This window comes from Hyposmocoma kahamanoa, unplaced genomic scaffold, assembly GCF_003589595.1.
Source record: "Hyposmocoma kahamanoa isolate Upper Pololo Valley unplaced genomic scaffold, ASM358959v1 78, whole genome shotgun sequence".
Classification (NCBI taxonomy): Eukaryota; Metazoa; Arthropoda; class Insecta; order Lepidoptera; family Cosmopterigidae; genus Hyposmocoma; species Hyposmocoma kahamanoa.
In genome coordinates this window covers 16,522,892-16,542,262 of record NW_020653945.1, presented here as the reverse complement: position 1 = coordinate 16,542,262, position 19,371 = coordinate 16,522,892, and the positions used below count along the sequence as shown (strand labels likewise).

General features: G+C 37.6%; 2 protein-coding genes across 2 annotated transcripts in view; one reads left to right on the top strand and one right to left on the bottom strand.

Moving 5' to 3' along the window:
• The window catches only part of LOC113233389 (pseudouridine-5'-phosphate glycosidase-like), a 216,274-nt gene that overhangs the window by 145,357 nt on the left and 51,546 nt on the right, over positions 1-19,371 (bottom strand). The window contains exons 4-8 of the mRNA XM_026468510.1: positions 16,017-16,020; positions 14,532-14,665; positions 14,107-14,308; positions 13,186-13,317; positions 12,538-12,836 (exon numbers count right to left, since the gene is read on the bottom strand). Coding sequence (XP_026324295.1) covers positions 12,538-12,836; positions 13,186-13,317; positions 14,107-14,308; positions 14,532-14,665; positions 16,017-16,020 — 771 coding nt within the window. The remainder of the gene's footprint in view (positions 1-12,537; positions 12,837-13,185; positions 13,318-14,106; positions 14,309-14,531; positions 14,666-16,016; positions 16,021-19,371) is intronic.
• On the top strand, positions 2,693-4,900 carry LOC113233219 (CD82 antigen-like). The gene has a single exon (XM_026468257.1). It carries the CDS (start codon positions 2,693-2,695, stop codon positions 3,794-3,796), a length of 1,104 nt encoding a protein of 367 aa, XP_026324042.1. The 3' UTR covers positions 3,797-4,900.

Below are 19,371 nucleotides of genomic sequence, written 5' to 3'. Positions count from 1 at the left end.
TTCTTCTCGCAGAGTAAACAACTTCCTTGCCCCCATTCTTACTGGAGTTGTTTTGTTCGGATCCGATGGCAATAAATAATGGGAAGTGTCAGTTAAGCAGATACCTACGCTCCGTCGAGCTTTCGCTACTGCTGTATTATGCATTCGGCCCTATCTTTGTACAATACAATACAATCAATAAATAGATACACGCTATTCACGACACAATAGCCAAACACTGTTTTGAACTTGGCCGATAAATTGGCGGACCAGTTAGAGACAAATCGGAAACGGCTGTTTTTTTGGTCTACTATTTTTGCAATATGAACTACTCTGTGTTAGGTTAGGTTAGTAGTCAAGGGCACGTCAGGGGTGATACTTTAGATTTACATTCAACTCTATGACACTTGCGATAACAACGGTCCTAAGTTTAAAGCGTCAAGGTTAATGTGCTCTTGAATGTACTGTTTAGTAATTACTTCAGTTAATTAATTTTATAATTTATAAAATATTTATTTTGTTGAATATCATAACGTTTTTACTACCACTATATTATTATTATTATTATTGATATAAAGATCAAACAAGACTAAAAAAAATCCTTTGATCTAATTAGACTCGACCCAGAGTTGTCACACTGGGGTCACCGCCCTTAGCAACTGCGTATGATCGAGTCAGCGGATCTTACGAATGCCTTTGTGTGCTTGTTGCAGTTCTTTGTATTGGGTTTTAACAACTTATGAAAGTTTCACGCTGGTGGTGCTGTCGTTGTTCGATCTTTGTACCAATAATAATAACAAATTATATGTTAAAAGTTTCACGGTCTTATCTTAATACTTTGATCTTAGTCCAACATACTATGCTGATAAATATAAGCGAAAACCCCTCAGAATCTTTACTCGCCTTTGTAGAGTATTTACTCAGCTTTTAATCTGAAAGCAAAATCTGAAGGGTAACGCAGAGCAGAACCCTTCTAATTTCATTCATTTGTCTGTCCATCTGTCACTTGGCTTCCTTTCGTCCTTTTGTGCCTTCCTCTAAGGACGCAGTCTCCATGATGAAAATTGATTAATGTTCCTTTGTATACTTTGTATATGTGTATAAGCATAAGTACTGAGTGGCATATTAAAGCTCAATTGAAACTACTGATGCTAAAGATGTGACGTTTTGAATATCAAAATTCCAAACGATCCTTTTTTTTTTAAACTACCAAGGAGTTGTAAACTTGTAGGAGACAATTGTATTCCTTACAACTATTAACCCGTTATGGGTCCTGTGCACACACCGTGTGTCACACACGGTGTTGGTGACGATTTTGGTAATTTTTTAAATCTTTAACACGCATATATTTAATTTTTCAAACAAACCAAAGTTTCAGACCCTATAGATCCCATGGTCACGGGTGACAGTCACCGGTATACAAATTTTTTTCTAATTAAATAAATTTTATAAAAACAACAATTGTTTAATTTTTTTATAAAATTTCCAAAAATGATGAATTATACACGGCTGCAGGCGAGAGACGCCATATGTCACCAAAATAAGACGCTACTGTTCTGTGACAATACTGAAATCGTTAGGGACACCGTGTGTCTCTAGGACGATTTCATACGAAACTTGAGAAATAAAACCTGGTTTAGTTTTTCATATTTCAAAACTACCCATAAAAGAGAAACAAACGGGATGCTGAAGTGTAATTATTTACGTAAATATTTTTTCTTAATGTTTTATTCTGAAACTGGTAATCTAACATTTTACAATTACGCACTTTTTTATTTTTCGAAAGGACTCTTAAGGGTTGGGATCCTACTTATCAGCACGCGTCCACACTAAACGTGTGTTTTATATGGCGCATCGTCAGCACTCTACACTATGCGTGGCGGGCTACTGTGTGCGGCCATATTTTGCTCCAACTGATCTATGCTTTGACGAATGAAGGAAAATAGTTGCTATAGCGTCTACATTACCTCTATGTATCTAACACATAAAAGTGAAAGACTTTCGACAGCAAAAAGTCTTGTAATTAGATTAAATATATTTACCTTAAGAATAAGAATTTACCTTAAGAACATATTACAGAAAATCAAACTACAACTTTGACGGGACGATCTTATAAACCAGTAACTTTAGGCGATTTGTCCGATAACATTTCCTGATTATTTATTACATATTAATTTATATAGGATCCATACATTGAAAAAATATATCAAAATAACGCACAGGATCTAGGCAAAAAGTTCAACCTTTTCACTGTATACTTAATTATCCATTGATTTTGCTAAAAAGCAGTAAAAAGTAGGTAGGTAAGGAGTGGTCATACTGTTTCTTTTCTATACTTTGACTACGCTGTAGCGTGTTGAAGCACACTTAAGCGTACAAAAATATGGCGTGTGTGCTGACAAATACGATGTGGTATGTTCTGGTGTGGATGATATCGACAATCAAAATGTTAATGTGAGCCCAGCCTTAAAAGGGGCTCGAATGAATTGTTTTCCATATATTCCACGAAGATGAAGGCGCGGCGTTGGTACCAGCTAGCATTAGTTAAGCAATAAAAATCGGAATTCTTGTCGTGCCTAGTTTTTATGTATTATATACTTTGTTATGATATGTACTAACGTATCCTGTGGTCGCGTGTGTTCGCAGAGGCGTGGGGCGCGGCGCGTGGCGGCGGCGCGGGCGCGGGCGGCGCCATGAGGCGGGTGACGCAGGCATGACGCTGCCGCCGCCCGCGCGCCCCGCGCACCCCGCCGCGCACCACGCCATGCGCTACTACCGCATCTGGATCTACGCGTGCAACGGCGCGCTGCTGCTGGGGGCGCTCGCGTTTTGCGCGGCGGCGGGTCGCGCGCTCTCCGACTACCGCCGCACGCTCGTGCCCGGCCTCAGCGCCGCGCAGCCCGGTTTCCTCTACGGGTACGTCGCGTTGCCAGCGCAGGCTGGTCTGCTGCAGCTCCTCGGTTGCCTGGCGGCGTTGCGCCTTTCCGAGCGTATGCTCAATGCTTACTGGCTCGCTCTACTAGCTCTGCTCGTCGGCGACGCAGCTATCGGTGTTTATTGGGCGTTTCGCTTTGAACGCGTTTGTCGAGAACTTCGGCCCCAGCTGCGGATTCGTCTTGGCAAGGAGTACGACACCGACGTCGACTTTGCGGAGGCGTGGGACCGACTTCAAAGAGAACAACGTTGCTGTGGCGTAACAGGTCCGGCCGATTTCGCAGCTTTCAATCGGACCACGTTGCCTCCGAGCTGCTGTCGCATCCCGGCTCACAGTACCCTCACAACTCCGTCGTTGTTGGTGCCGACGGCGGCATCGTCACTTGCGCCGTATACCCCTGTGCACTGCGCGCCGCACACCGCTGCTTGTGCGGAACGACTGTTAGTTTGGTTGCGGAGAACGGCGGACGCACTGTTCGTTTTAGGCTATTGCGTCATCGCATTCTTAAAGTTGTGCTTCCTGGGAATCCTCCGATACGAAATAAAGGAGATGATTCAAAAAATTAGAATATTACGAAGTGAGCTAGGAGCCGGTGAGCTTCTAGAAGGCAGTCCAATTCATGGAGGACCCTTATCACAGACAGTGATAGTGAATGCAGTAAATGCGAACGGTGGCGTGCGTGCACACAGCGGCAGTCCGGAGCGCGCGAGCGAGCGCGAAGCGCTACTAGGGCGCTCGTCGGAACCATGCTCACGACGCAGCATACACGACGAGCCGCTCGGACCGAAAACAGTGAACGGCAACAACAACTGCGAAATGCGCGAGCTCGCAAGGGGCGAGTACAGACCATTAGCGGTGGATAGCGCCGCGACTCGAATCTGACTAAGATGTTACCTGGAGCGGCTGTTCGGGCGTCGGTGGCGCTCGTTCCCGGCCGCCGGCTGCGAGATGGAGGCGCCGGCGTCAGTGCGTAGCGCGCCTGCTTGCGTGCGCCGTGCCGGGGCGCGCGTGCGCCTCGACTCTCGCCGCCATACCCACGCTGAGTTCGAGCTGTAAGCCTACCGCAGCCGCTGCCACCGCAGTTCATTTCGCCGTTGTCAATTGCGAGTACTGTCCGTTTATAGTGATGTTTATAGTGGTAGTACAATCCTAAGTGTCCCAACAATGCAAATCAGTGTTTACAGAGTGTTATAGATCGCGGTCTGTTCCCATTAACGCGAAAAACAAAGATGCTAACAGACAAAAAGTGTAATAGTGAATATCTTACACGGGGATAATTCAATTCACGAGCAAAGCTTGTGTTTAGTTCCTACGCTTGGCCGTTTTATAATAATTACGTTATTTATTATAGATTTTATTATACTATATATATACCAATGTACTTTATTTTAAGCTAAAACAAACCACTTAAGCTAATAAGTTGACGTCATTTTGTATTTGTAATATAATCCCATAAGCTCAGAGCATAAAGGCGGTGCTCAGCCATGCAAAAACAGAAGAGCTAATTAAACTAGATACGAACAAAAACTATTTCGCTTCTATTCAAATAGTTCAAAAGAGAGTTAACCAAATATAAAATGAGCTTGTGATTTTGCACACCTATAGAAAGTTTGGAATGTTTTATAAAAGTTTTTTAGTTTAATCACTAGGAATTCCATACTTTTATACATAGAAATATGTTGAGGGATAGAATCATAGTTTAGTTATAATCACACTTGTATCTTTTATACCTATCGTGCACAAGTACCCAGAACAGTATTCATAGTTGTAGATTAGAAGTGGCCAGAATTCACGTTGCTTTAGTTTGCGTCACGCGCTGTAGGATATATTCTCCATCGTACGAGTTGACGGATAGAGTTATATGGAACATTGTGTTGGCACGAGATTCGTGTTTCTCGTTCTATCTCATAATTCCATCTTTCTCTTTCGGGTAATATGCAAGATGTTTATAAAAGATTGAAATAATTCTTTAGGGGCTTGTCTTCACCATGAATCAAAGAAAATTGCATGGTAGTATTTAAAAAAATCTTATTTATGTCGTTGTGGTTCAAATGAATGTGTGGAACGTCGTTGTTTAAAAAAGTTTTGAACAAAAATAGTTTTGAGGCGATCTTTAGGGGAGGCCTATGTCCGGAAAAAGATATTTTTCTGCTGAACTGATGATGATGAGATTAGCTCCTTAAAGATCTATCGCACCTTTTTACAGCTACATCATTGCGACGTGGTTTTTAATGTAGGTATATCTCTACATTCATACATTTAGTTCTGGCTTTTCTGTAACAGGGAAGAATGCTCTTTCAACAAAACTGTCACAGTGATGTCGGTTCTATGTAAATAATAAAAAAGTAATTTGTACATGTGTAGTATGCAAGTAATTGTGCATGAACAGATCGACAAAATAGTACTGATATGAGCTTAACGACGTAGTGCCTAACTATATGCTTGTAAACAGATAAAGCGAACAACAACATTAATAATCTTTTGTCGTTTAATTATTCGAATTACAGGATCTTAATATTAAATTGTATGCATATTGAAATAGATACGCTTAGGGAACGAAATACATATGATCACAAGAAGCGTCTGAAGTTACGTCGGAAGTAGTGAGAATTGTTATGCTGACCGCGCGGTGATTGTATTCACATCGGTATCGGTACAAAACAACAAAGAATATAGATCGCCAACAGACACTGGTTACGTTGCTTGTGGAAACTACAAGCTCTGCATTGCACGACTATTACAAAGATGTTAACAAAAATAGATCGGCTTCAGCTGGTTGCGTGTAGCCTAATTTCTTAGCGTCTTAAGCCCTTAAGGGGGCGCCTTCAAATTAGACGTTTATAGGAAGCGCTGGTGTGTCACCAATGAGGCACTGCAGCCGCGCCACTTCTAATTTTCTTACAATATTATAAGTATTCGCGTATTCCCATCTGATTCCCTACAACTGATCCACTCTCTGTTTTGCAACTCCCAACTGATCTCCTCTTTGTATTTGTAAGGTAAGTATAGTCAAGAGAAAAAGAAGTTTTAAAAAATTATTGAAAATTGCGATCAAATGTTATAATTATCACAGACAATCCGGTTTTTTTGTGACAGGTCATTAATATTAACATATTGCAAATCACAAGGAACAGAAAATCAGTGTAAAGTAATATTTAAAATCTAATTTCTAAACAGTAACTAACTGTGATATTCCCAATCAAAAGTTCGTCAGTGACGTCTTTGTGCTATTTATCAATTTCCATTTCTTCTGTTAATCGTCGCTTTGTTAGTGCGTTTGTTAACTGTAATTTATATTCATTAATATGCACAATTTGCAAAGTTGCGTCATCTCTTATTATTGGTAGGTACCTACCAAAAATAAGCTTGTAAGTAGCAGGGTATCAGGTGGGAATAAAATATAATTATTTATACTTGACCCTCCGCAGAGGGGATCTGGTGGGAATAGTAAATAATATAAAATAAAGCTGATCCATCAGGGGATCCGTTTTAGGGGATAATGAAATTGTTAGATAATATTTCAGCTATAGTTATAGTTAGGGTAAGTTCCGATAAGTCAAACACATTAACAAATTTTAACTGTTTTTAAAAGATAATTTTGTCATCTATTTTTTCCTATTTAAAACGGTTATTAGACCATTTGTCACTAAGCCTCACGGCAGCGCTACTGTCGTGCCATGCACACGCTACTTTTGCAGTCACAATAATAAAGTGAACTAAATATTGGTGAAGCGCTACAGACGCGCGCTTGCCGCGCCACATTCGTGCCACTGCAGCGCTACAAGCGTCTAATTTGAACGCACCCTAAAGTAACTAATTTGATAACTACGTAATCTTTGAGGTCGTGATTTGTGATCATGTGGTTTTATTGGCCATAGAGAGACAATGCTACATGTACAATAATTGAGTGAAGAGTAGGTAAATTAATGGCTGTGTCAGAGTAAGGTTTAACCTATCTATCAACGAGAATAGAGGAGTTAACAGAAGTGCCATCTCTGTAAAACAACTGCGGAAAGTGTTATAACTTGGTTATAACTATTTGATGAGAGAGCTAATGAATTCTACTTGATAAACAAGTTTGCAATCTGCCATCAGGTTTCAGGTTTGTTATAATGAAGTAATTTTAAGGTACTTAAGATAACTATCTTACGAATCTCGGGTTGCTCGGCTGTCGAATTTGTTAACTGTAGAGTTGGCACTCGCTGAAAGATTACGTATGTAGCTAGGCTAAGGCTAGCGACAGATGTAGCGGAAACCAGCTCGCGCAATTACACTCAATTGTGATAAGTTGAAACACTATAAAGGCGCCATATTTAATCATAAAAAGCTGTTTTTTTTACTACCGAGTAAATTTAAAGTAATTTTCGCTCAATTTGTTGCTGTAGCCTTATATATCACAAAGCGTTGAGTAGCGGGATGCGTAGGCGCCGTAATTAATTTGCGGTCACATCTATATACGCTTTAACTTCAACCATTCGAACCTACCGACATAATTGTATTTAATACCAACTAAATTTATAGATATATTATAATGATGTGAATGAAATGATTACGTTCGCTTAGAGTAGGTATAATATTTTGTGAATTTATGCAGAAAAATAGTTTTTTAATATTGTTGTCACATGAATGTACCAATCTTATTAAAATTTGTACCTATATTCGGAAAGTTGAATAATTTGTAGCTAGGATCCAATCTAAATCCTGCAATTCTTCCAAAAAAAAGAAACGGTTAATGACATGTGCCTTGGCTTAAGAAATCGTATAACTTATGTTGTGTTGATTGTACACTAATCTTAAAATACCTATATAGTATATACTACACGAGACTCGTCCCTTATGTGCTGCCTACGCACTGTATGTCTATCACACTGTATGTTGAATTTTCACAACCTGACTTTGTGTTCTGTGCACCGACAATTTACCAGGTTTCACTCGCACGGACGCTTTTTAGTATTATGCCGTGCATACTTCAGCACGTCGAACGGTTCTTACGCTCGATAAAAAATGATAATACGCAATTTGCACTTCATCTGCGTTCGTGTGTTTGAAGCTTTAGTTCAACACCGTTTATCGACAAAGTGTATTGTATCAAATTGTGTGGATGTGTAAAAACAGTATATTTGTAATCAGAAACTCTTGAATTTATTTTGTACGAGTATATCTCCTATTTGTATCTCATAAGTTGTGTTAATCCACAGATAAAGGTACCTTAGGAGTCTTAATGAACGCATTCAAATGTAATGTGACTCAAAATCACAAGGTACCTTGCACAGTGGAGTGACACACTTAGTTTCAATTTACTGTACTAATTTGTGTGTTTTTAAAATATGTATGTAGAGTTGTTACAACTTTCCGAAGGTACGCACTAGGCGACTGAGAGCTAATATTATCATTATAAATGCATTAAATAAAGAGTTTGTTAAAATTTTATTTGTTTTATTTAAATTTGCGGTGTAGCCTGATTGCTAACTTTAAGTTCAAAACATAAGGTAATATTATAATAAAGTAAAAAAAGCTGCACTCTCTAATAATACAACAATAAATAACTAGTCAAGTAACATTTAGAAATACCTATTCAGTATACTAAAAATATTAAGTTTATTCATTTAAGCTAATCGCGATTCTTGATAGGATCAATCACAGCACAATTAAATTAATTACTTAAAAATATTGCTACAATCCTTGTGTTTCTTGTATAACGTCTAACGTATAACGACTGTAGCAACCATGTATATTATGCTTGATAAGTTCGATAGAAACAAATTACATTATCGCCACAAAAAAAACATTTAGCTTATTTCAATCACATAACTTTCAGTGTGTAACGCACTGGTTCTCAGCAATCTGAAGAGGAGAATGGTAGAGCATTTGTCGTTTTTCTTAAATAATGATAACTCTTCATGTAATCAAGAATCTCGAAGAAGGTTTCTAGATAATTTAAAGTAAAAGTGGGCACAACTATATAGTAGATCACAAGAGTGCTTTGAGAAACTATCTGTAGGTAGTCTTAAGAGTGATTCTTATCTTTTTTTCTCAAGTAACCCTTCTAGAATGCTACAAGACCATTTGTAGAATGTAGACAGTTTTTAGATAATTTATAGTCTGTGATAGTTTTCTTAGTAATGCTATTTTAAAACCAAAATACTAAAGCGGTACAAAGATAAGACTCAATTCTCTTAATACTAATCGATTTCAAGTTTAATGGCTTACAAAAAATAAACTATCAAAATTGCAACATGGCGAAATTAGATATATTTCTGACTTTTTCGCGCAATGTTTAATCGGTTAGAAAGCGTGAATTGACGTGCGACTTTAAATACATTGTGAAAAGTGATGTAAAACCTGTCATAAAAGTAATGCGCTCGCTAAATTTTAAATATTTAAATAAAATATAAACTTAATAAAAATATAGTTATCGATTTTTGGTTTTAAATATTTATAGAAAGCTTAAATATACAAAATAACTTGCAAAACAAACCATTTCCAAGAAGTTCTAGGCTTCGTCAAGCTAATTTCAACTTAGATTTACTTTTTAAAAAGAAAATACATTTTTCTCGGCTACATCATAGACATTCTTTAAATATAAAAATGGCGATAAGAATTTAAAGCATTTTGTCTATAGCTTTATCTATAGAAAAACTTTAGAATACGAAAAGATTATTTTTACTTGCTTGATCTTGTAGAAGAATACTCACGACTATGAATCTTTTATGACTGTCTACAAAACGCGATGTTTCTAAGCGATTTTTTCTTTTGACAGTATTACAAAACCTTTATAAAAGTTATAGGAATAGTGAGCGTATCATGCAATAAAAAACTTTTCAAAACACTAGGTCACAAAAATAGTTACAAAATTCAATTTGTCGCAAAGAACGTTATTTTGTATAATTATATGGAATGTGTTATATATGACTAGAAAGGTGGATAAATTCCCTATCATATAAATATAAGGAATGTTTTAATGACATACCTTATGTGGGAAGAAATAAAATTTTCATTACAAAATTGAGGTTATTTCTTCACGCCAACCACATTTCACACAATGATTTCACTGTATTCTATTGATAGACGGCACAACACACATACACAACATTGAATTACAGTAGTTTACGCGCTCATTTCAATTGTTTTTATCATTTCAGAACACGAAATTATTCCACAATGTTTATTTATTTGTCAACAAACAAAAATGCCGGCTATGACGGGCTCGCGCGCGGATTACGGCTATTGTATCCAGCGTTGCCAATTTGTGGGGAATTCCTCAAATTATGGGGAATTTCAACTAGATTGGGGATTTTGTGGGGATTGGCGCTATGTGAGGAAAATGTGGGGATTCTAACATTTTATCATTTTGTTATCAATTGCTGATGCATCGCTAGTTTGATCGTTACTGTTAGAAACACTGTGATGGACTATATCGACGTGTTTTTCAACATCGCACATCCCTCGTATTATTAACAAGCAGATTAAATAGAATTATTGTTAGAGCACTTGGTTCTGAATTTTAAAATTACCAGTCGGTGTGTGTTGAGTTCGCGATTCTTTCTCCCGCTTAGGCCCGTCCCCGGTATGAAGCAAAACGAAATCAGCTATTGATAAACAAAGCTGAGCAGTTGGTACTTCCACACCACAACTTACCACTCGTCAACTTTAAATATTAAATATAGGACGAAACTCATTTATTATTTGTAACATTAACATAGTGTCACCAATAGCACAACAAATAATCAATTTACTTAATTTTGTAAGACAAAGAAAAATGAATTTTTTTTCAAAGACTGATTACAGATTAATGTTGAATCTAATAAAAATAAATAAACGATTTAAGATCATCTAATTTTATAATTAGTTTTACATTTTACATTCACAGCAAACGTAATAGATTATTACATTTTGAGTTTCTTAATTCTTTATTATATTTTAAGCGATGTATTTCTAATAAATAATGAAAACTCGAGACGTGGGGAATTAGTGGGGAATATGAACTTTGCTCTCCCCAAATTTGGGGATTTTAACCGTGATTTTTGGGGATTTTGAACAATTGGCATTGCTAACGCTGATTGTATCGAATGATGTGACTTAATATCCAAGGTTCACCACCTCCACCAGATCTTTTAATATTCTTTACTTTATCCACTTTGCATTAACTCTTACAACGTCCAATAGAGTAAAAATCCTAATTGTAGCATTTTTTTAAATAAAATCTACTGAAGACGCGCTATAACGTGTTTGTCATAAGAACAAACACTACAGAATGGCTATAAATGAAATATATCTAGAATAAACTTAAGAACACTAGTTTTTAAAGTATTAATAGACTACTGGATGTGTATAGAACAAATTTACTAAAAATAATCAGTTGATCTACAGATGAACTTAAAATAAGGACTAAAGGAGCAAATCTTAAAAGAGATTACACTTAATTAAGTTGTTTGGTATTAAGAAGGTTTTAAAATTTTGACTTGAGTGAAATAAGTCTATAAGAACAATTTCTTTTTTCTAAAACCATTTATAGAGAACTGTTATCTAAGTCTATACCATATTAAGACTGTTTATAGATATAACAGTTTTAAGGCGTATAAAGTGTGCTCTTTGGGGGGAAATCTTTACAGATACCCCTGAGCCCAGGGAGACTCAGGGGTTATGTGAAGACTCTCCCCCCGACTGGAGGGCCTACCCCACTAAAACCCCCCAGGGTTTACCTCTCGCCGGCAGAGTCGGCGCCGTGGAGTCGGTGAACATTCACCACGACGCCGCCCGGCCGCCCTAGCTTGAGCCCTGGCTACCGCGCCAACGGAAGGGCGGGTCGGATGTCCTCCGACCCGCCCCCCAGACGAGTGAGTCCGTACAATGCAGGCTCCGGAGTTCTTGTCCAGAGCCCGCTGGCCTCACTAGGGGATCAGGCGAGCAGCGAACTGCCTTCGCCTTCTCCTCGTACGTCTGCGCCGAAGCGGGTGCGCGTCCGCCGCGTCCTCGCGCACCCGCTCCGCGGCCTCCTTACCTAATGTGCCCTGCCAAATGAAAGGACGTACAGTATTTTACGTATTCTGAAGAACATTGATTTTAATCAATTAGCCTATTAAGATACTTGATGGCATCAATTATAATATGATTAAATTAAATGCTGGAAACGGTTGCTACAGTTATTGTGCCTGATAGCCTCAGAACCTTATACAAGGAAACAAGTTGATCACCTTAAATAACATCTTGTTTTTTTATTTTATATGTGTTAGGTATTTGTGATAAAAAAGGTGACGAAGATTTTGAAATGTGGCAAAGTCTATAAAATTCTTGCAATGATATGCATTACCCTTAAAAGAAAAAAAATATCTTTACTTAGCAATCTCGAAGTCCAATTGCTTCATAATATAGTAGACGTGTAAATATAACTTTTTAATACAAGGAATCCATTATTAATCCTGAAGAAAACATTGCTTAAGAAAACATCTTAAAAAAATTGGGTTATTGAAACTATACAAATTAACGAGAAACTCACATACGACCTAAATATTATTAATTCCTAGATTGTGTATATTGTATGCCATTGAATTTGAGAAGTTAATACTTATAATAGGATTAAACTATTTTTGTCCTGAGTTAGTTTATGCATGTTATTCACTTACCTGTACACGTGGTTCCATTACTCTATACGTTCTATCTACGTTTGCTCCGCCGATGACCAAGACATCACCATCCAAATTTTTGTTTGCAAACATTGGGAAGTCGTTATTGAATTTCCCTTCTTCCTTATTCCTTGCAATGCACGAAGTGTGGAAGGATTTTCGCGAATCCGGCGACAATTTACCGCTCTTTGAAACTCCAATATTAAAGGATTTTTCGGAATCACGAGCAATTCTCAATTTTTTTAACTCAACTGCGATGTCGGCACCGACTTTAGCATTGCTCTTTATGAGTGCGATGTCTGAAATTCGTTTAGGAAAGAAATCGTAGCAATTAGTTCCACTAGTATCATTTTAGGGCCGTCGTCGGCGTCTACGCGTTAAATTTACGACTAAATTGCGCCGTGAGCGGGCCCGTTTCTAATTAAGTATTTTTAATGGTCTCGTAATGGTTCTGTGTTATTTTAGAGCACTTTGATGATACCTGAGGTATTTTATCAATGTTTTCTTATGTTTAATCGAAATCTAAAATAATAGTATCTCTTTTTATTTTCTAACAAACAGGCACAGAAGTTATAAATAGTTAAAAGGGGTTTTGTTAATACTGGTTTGTTACGTCGAAGGTCAATGTTAAGCTTTGTAAAAGGATACTGGCTTTCAAGGAGGCTCCATCAGTAGCTTTGGTAACCGCAGCGAGGATGAACGGAGTCACTTCTTTGCCTTTGATTCCCCTCTCAGCACCTTTCTCTAATGCGATTTTTATGGCGCCTGCTATAACATTTTCTACGAAAAGGAAAAATTCTTGACTGATAAAATTGTCTGCGAATTTCCCATAATAGCATTTTCTACGAAAAATGCATGTTACCAAGCCAATAACTATATATATCAAATATCAATTGTAAAACTATACGGGATGATATTTTATTGACATCCTTTACTTTAATACATAATAATATCCATCAATATGAATAACTCTTACAGTGAAGACCCTTGTGAAATCGCGAAAAGGGAATAGGCACTACTTGACAAAAACATGAAAAAGATCATTTTTCAAAGGTACTTATAGTTAAAATTGTTTATATTGAGGGGCGCAACACTACAAGAATTGTAAATAAGAATCGTCAATCAACAACAGGATACTAGAACAGCAAGTTAGCTAGTTGTTGAATAATGAGTTGTACATTGTGTAAGAATAATTCATTAACATTATCAGTTTTTGTAATAATGTCCACCTCTAAGTACATTCATATGTTAAAGTAAATGACGCTAAATTCTCTTCATTTATTCAAATTACATAATATCTTGGATGTTTTATAGAAAGGGCGAAAACACCATTTCGATTTTTTTTTCAGGCGAGCGTATTTTAGGTTTTAACGACTGTTTTAATATAATTTCCTATCTTTTTTAAAATTTAACTTTGGTTTTAATTACGTTTAAGTTTTGGAATTGGTTTTAAAACAGGACGTAAATATTTTAAAACAGTCTTGAGAAACTAAAACATGCTGCCCTGAAAAATTTATCATAATGGCCTTTTCGCCCTTTCTACAAAACACCGACGGTATATGCACCAACCGTCCATAGCATGTTCTTCAGGTAAAGGCACAGCAATGACGATTCCCGAGGAAAGCTGCAACTCTTGTGAAGCTTGCAGTAATCGCGCTGCATGCAGTGCATCGTTCACTCGGTGGGGAGCTTTATATCCAGATTTTCGGGTATAGAACGCTGGAAAATCGTCCGAGTCGCCGAAAGAGCAAACGCACACGCCCTGCGTCTCCTAAAGCAGAAGAATAAACATTGACAGTAAGTTCGATTTTATATTACATCATAACGTACCTGCAATAAAGGAAAATAGCACCATTACGATGGCGATGGTAATAAGAAAAAAACATATATTTTGTATAGTTCATAAAACTGAACGTTAGAGAAGTCGATACAAGCAGGTGTTGCGTTTTCCCGACGTATTTTACTGTAAAAAGAAGTAGTAGTGTAGTTATTACCAAATACTCAAGCGTCCGTCCAATATCTAGTATAGATTTGACTCCGCTACAAACGACCAGTGTCCTGTTGCGACCGAGTTCATTCAAATCAGCTGATATATCCAGAGTGGTCTCTCCTTCACGGTGTACGCCGCCTGGAAAAGATTTAGAGATGATGGAATGTCGAGAAATAGCAAAATTTCATTTATAATACTCCCTATCTATCCCGAAATAGAGCTTTATCTCGCAAATATACAAAATAATAAAGATAAACCTCATTCAATGTATTTGTTGTAAATAATAAAGAATTGAAATCGTCTTCGATTTGGACGCGAATATAATAGAATGTCAAGAGGCTCTGAGAGACGGCATCATTATTGCGTCACTGTTGGCGCACACCATCTTGCCGCCTACGCTATTCGCTATTTTGTTGTTGGCTATATATATCTCACACCGTTCTATATATAATAAAAGGACATATACCGAACGTGTTCTGTGAAAAGGGCCTAATACGAATAGATATCGCGAAAAGTATACCTCTCTACATATTGATACGTTACATAATGTTAGCTATATACGATGCTAACATGTATGTTCCTTCCTAAAATTTTCCCAGCTCCCCCAATTTTATACAATATTGTAATTAAATGTTTCACGAAGTTTGAAGAGAAGTTCGTTACGTAAAAGCTAAAACAAATGCAAATAGTAATATAATTTCATTAAACAATATGTTCTCTCTATGAGAATTGAAGTACAGAGTCCACTAAAGCTTTGCTATACAACATAAATACCCTTAAGCTCTGCAATTACGAAAAAAACAAAAACGTTTGGTTAGGTACTTTAACAAGCCTTTTCGCGCGGTCTCTCATGGGGAAAATAAACAGAAACCACTCATCCACCCTTGTCACTGAAAGTCGCTTTAAAAGTGAAGAGCGTATTATGAAGTTAAATAAAAAGTTGAGACAGTCTAGACTGAAGACGTTGTCGCATTTTGTTGTATTTTGTGCTAACTTCTTTTTGTAGATGTTATATGTTAGACGAGAAACGTGTATGGAGTGTCTCACTAGACTCTGATAGATTTCTGTATTCTTCAAACTGCCCGTATTTCTGATAATTTTAAATCATCTCTGTTGTGTGTCGATAGAGTGTGCCAGATTTTGTACGTTTTTTATTCTACTAAATGTTACGAGTAGTAGGTTGTGACAGGTTGGCCATCGAACTACTATTTAGCTGCCATTGCAATTTTTTGATTGTTAGTCTACTAATTTATTTGACGTTTCTGTCGACTCGTTTTTACTTCAAATGAAGTTGATTATCGAGTGTTATTTGATACATTTCTAGATCCATTGGACCTAACCTTCCTCCACAAATTATTTACTCACAAGATTGACTGCCCACAACTGATATCAATGTTCAAACTAAACGTTCCTCATCGATATCCCCGTAAAAAGATCGTTGCTCGTCTATCACCACCGCACAGGAGTACTAAATTGGGGCTCAACTCACCGATCTGCCATGTGTCCAGACTACACAATGAGTGTTACAATAGATATTTTCTCAAACTCGATAACCGATCTCCGCAAGGCAATCCTTAGCAAATAAACTAGTTGAATTTTTAGCATTAATTGCAAAAATTTATACTAACTTAACCCTTACATTGGGGATATATATTTTAATCTGATTATTATATTTTGTCGTTATATTCACTTTGTGTTTTTTCTTTGTCTATATAGGTACACTGTATTATTAAGACTACCTGCTCAATTTAATGCATACTGTGTTTCATCTTTAAATAGTTGTGCATCTATCAAACACCTTTACCAATGAAAAATGCAAATGTATCGATGTAACAATCGATGAATCTCAATAAATAAATTGAAAAATACATTTCATTAATTTGAAGAGTAAGTAGTTGATTATACGAATTTTAGTAGCAGTAGCAGTAGCTCCTTGTGAAAGAATTCGTCCAGGGAAGTACTGTCACCTTACCTATTTCTGCCGCCAAGCAGTACAGCATTACTGTGTTCCGGTTTTGAAGGGTAAGGGGAAGGGTAAGGGTGCTGGTGAAATTACAGGCACATGGGACTTGTCAACTTAGTCTCAGGGTGACGGGCGCAGTGGCAGTGCCCCTCAGATCTTTGCGATTTAAAGCTCTGAGTGGCACTGCAACTGTTATGGACAGGCGTGTTAGCTTTGCTTCTTAGCTTACCATCAGGCGCATGACTTGTTCGTCCAGTCACTTGATATTATTTAAAAAAAAATACAAATATAAAAAAGAATTAAGATATGCCAACATCGATTGTTAGTGATTGAATAAGTGAATGTCATCACTGCCAATCCACTTACACTCTATCGAGACTCAACTGCCATTGCAACTAGATATTAGCATAATAACAAATATTATCATCATTGCAATATAATCTCAGTCAAGTCTCATTGAAATTATAATAACCAGTACTTTCAAAAAAATTAGCAGACTTGGGGCCCAAACACCTGATGGAGTTATAACGTTCAGGAAACAAGTCTGCAGGCAGGGAATTCCACTCCATAGCCGTTCGCCTCATAAATATGAAAGCGTAAAGCTTCGTGCGAATCCTTGCAATGTCCACTTTCCTGGTGATGGAAAGGAGAAGGCGGAATTAAATCGTGGAATTCCATCACACACTCTCTTCTTGACTAAGTAAATATGCATATATGCCGTAACAAGTTTTGGCATACAACAGAGATACTCGCAAGGCGATAGCTAATCGCGCCGATAAAAGCAACGCTATTAAATGGAAAAAGTTTTAGAAGGACATTTTGTCCTTCTAAGAGCGGTTACACACGTGCGATTTTCAGCAGCGATGTAAACGCGATGCAGTCGCTAATTGTCTACTGTTACACATGCGCGCGATTTTAAGCAGCGATGCAAGAGCGTGACTGCATCGATACAAACGCGCGATTGCGTCCCTGGACTGGGAATTTTTAAGCGATTATATCGATGCAATCACACGTTTGTGTCGATGCAACCCACGTTTGCATCGATACAATCGTCTATAAATCGCAAGTGTAGCGATGCAATCGCGCGGTTGTATCGGTGTAGTCGCGCGCTTGCATCGCTGCTAAAAGTCTCCGTGTGTAACCACTCTTACACCCTCATTCTTTGCTACAAAAGCGATCGTATTTACATTTGAAATTGTCAGTTTGCTTACTTTCGTACTTACGGACTGTGATAGGTGGAAACGCTTAAGCCCTTGGTCCCTTAGTCCTATAATATGACGCGATGGAGGGTAAATTAATAAGAAATATTTAAATGGCATGACATATTTCAATATTAATCTAGTGATATTCTTTGAGCTTTTCATTACAACTCTACTTGTGGTGTGAATTCACGATTGGGTACGTGCAAAAACTAAACTTTTGCGAATACCTTGAGCACGCATTAGAGTACACGTGCAAGTAAGTAGGCTTGAAGCCTGAAATTTACATTTAGATATAACACGGCAATCGCGACACGTTTAATAAGATTTACATTGAGACCATCTCGGTTCGCTGGTCGAGCTATGAATATGAAATATGAGGCGACACAGCTGCTACTTCTCGTACTGAATAATTTCATTGTTACGTTGCCTAACGCGTCTTTAGGATAGGGCGCCTCAAACCACGAATGACGAGATTACCTTTTATATACTTGAGTATAAAGACAAAACGGATAGTAATGCACGCTATTAATAATTATATTTACTTCTAGTGAGTGACTCAACTTGTTTCTTATACGAACCCTTCGCAGTATCTGCGTACAAGCTTTATTTTATATAAGACTTTCGGCAAGTATTAAACAGGGGCAATTTTATAAGGAAAAGTAAGCCCGTATATCGTAAATGAGCAACGAAGCGATACATTTAAAATTACTTTGAAAAACAGTTTGAGTGAAGTATGAACGTATCGTGAGTCGATCTTTCTCAACCGCAGAACGAGGTAGGAAATTGGATCGAGTGGGGTAACGAGTTTCTGTGGTTATGGCAGTATCGTGAGGTGACGGATCGTGCACTGTGGTACGGAATCCGTTATTAATTACATCGCCTATTCGGCACTGGTCGCGCTCCGCTGCGTCACTAATTGAATGCGCCACGTGAAAGCGATGAATTCACTCGTGCCAAAATTCATGATATTTAGTACGAGTTCACTACGTGGAAAATTGGAGTGCTGACGGTGTGTGAGCGATCAAATTGAATGTTTCAGGTTCTCGTTCAAACACCCCGCATAGTTTGTTTATCGAAATAACTTATTTGCGGAGCTTACTACAACCATTCAAATACGCTTAGAAGACCATTTTATATTAAAACCCGTACACAACGACTTGAAGACGACATATTTGGATGACAGGGGCTTAGACTGGCCCTCTGCCACTATCGGCGTACCTTGTAGCATTGGACTCCCCAAGAAGTACCTTAAATATTATTTTTCTAAATTTTCTCGTTACAGTAACAGTTTTAATGATTTTGTTAGGAAATATTCGAAAATGTTTAAACGTGTTTGTGTTGCAGCCAAAGCAATGTTTATAAATAATAAAATAAAAAGCAGCGCGAATGTAGTAAAAACGACTTGGAATATTATAAACAGCGAAACTGGAAGGGTCAAACCTCGTAACTTAGATTTTCAACTAAGATTTAATGACAAAATTGTAAGCACAGATGCAGAAGTTGCTAAAATATTTGAAAATTTTTTTACTGACATTCCAATTTTGACTACTAAGTCGTTAAATTCATCTCCCACTGCCGCTGAATCCTTACTAAAAGAAAATAAAACAGTTAGTATCACTAATTTAAGGTTCCGTCATGTATTTCCAAACGATATTGTTAAAGCCTTTAAGTCTATAAAC

Bases quoted from the DNA above. Each gene is read 5' to 3' on its own strand.
- LOC113233219 (XM_026468257.1), top strand. From the start codon at position 2,693: ATGACGCTGCCGCCGCCCGCGCGCCCCGCGCACCCCGCCGCGCACCAC.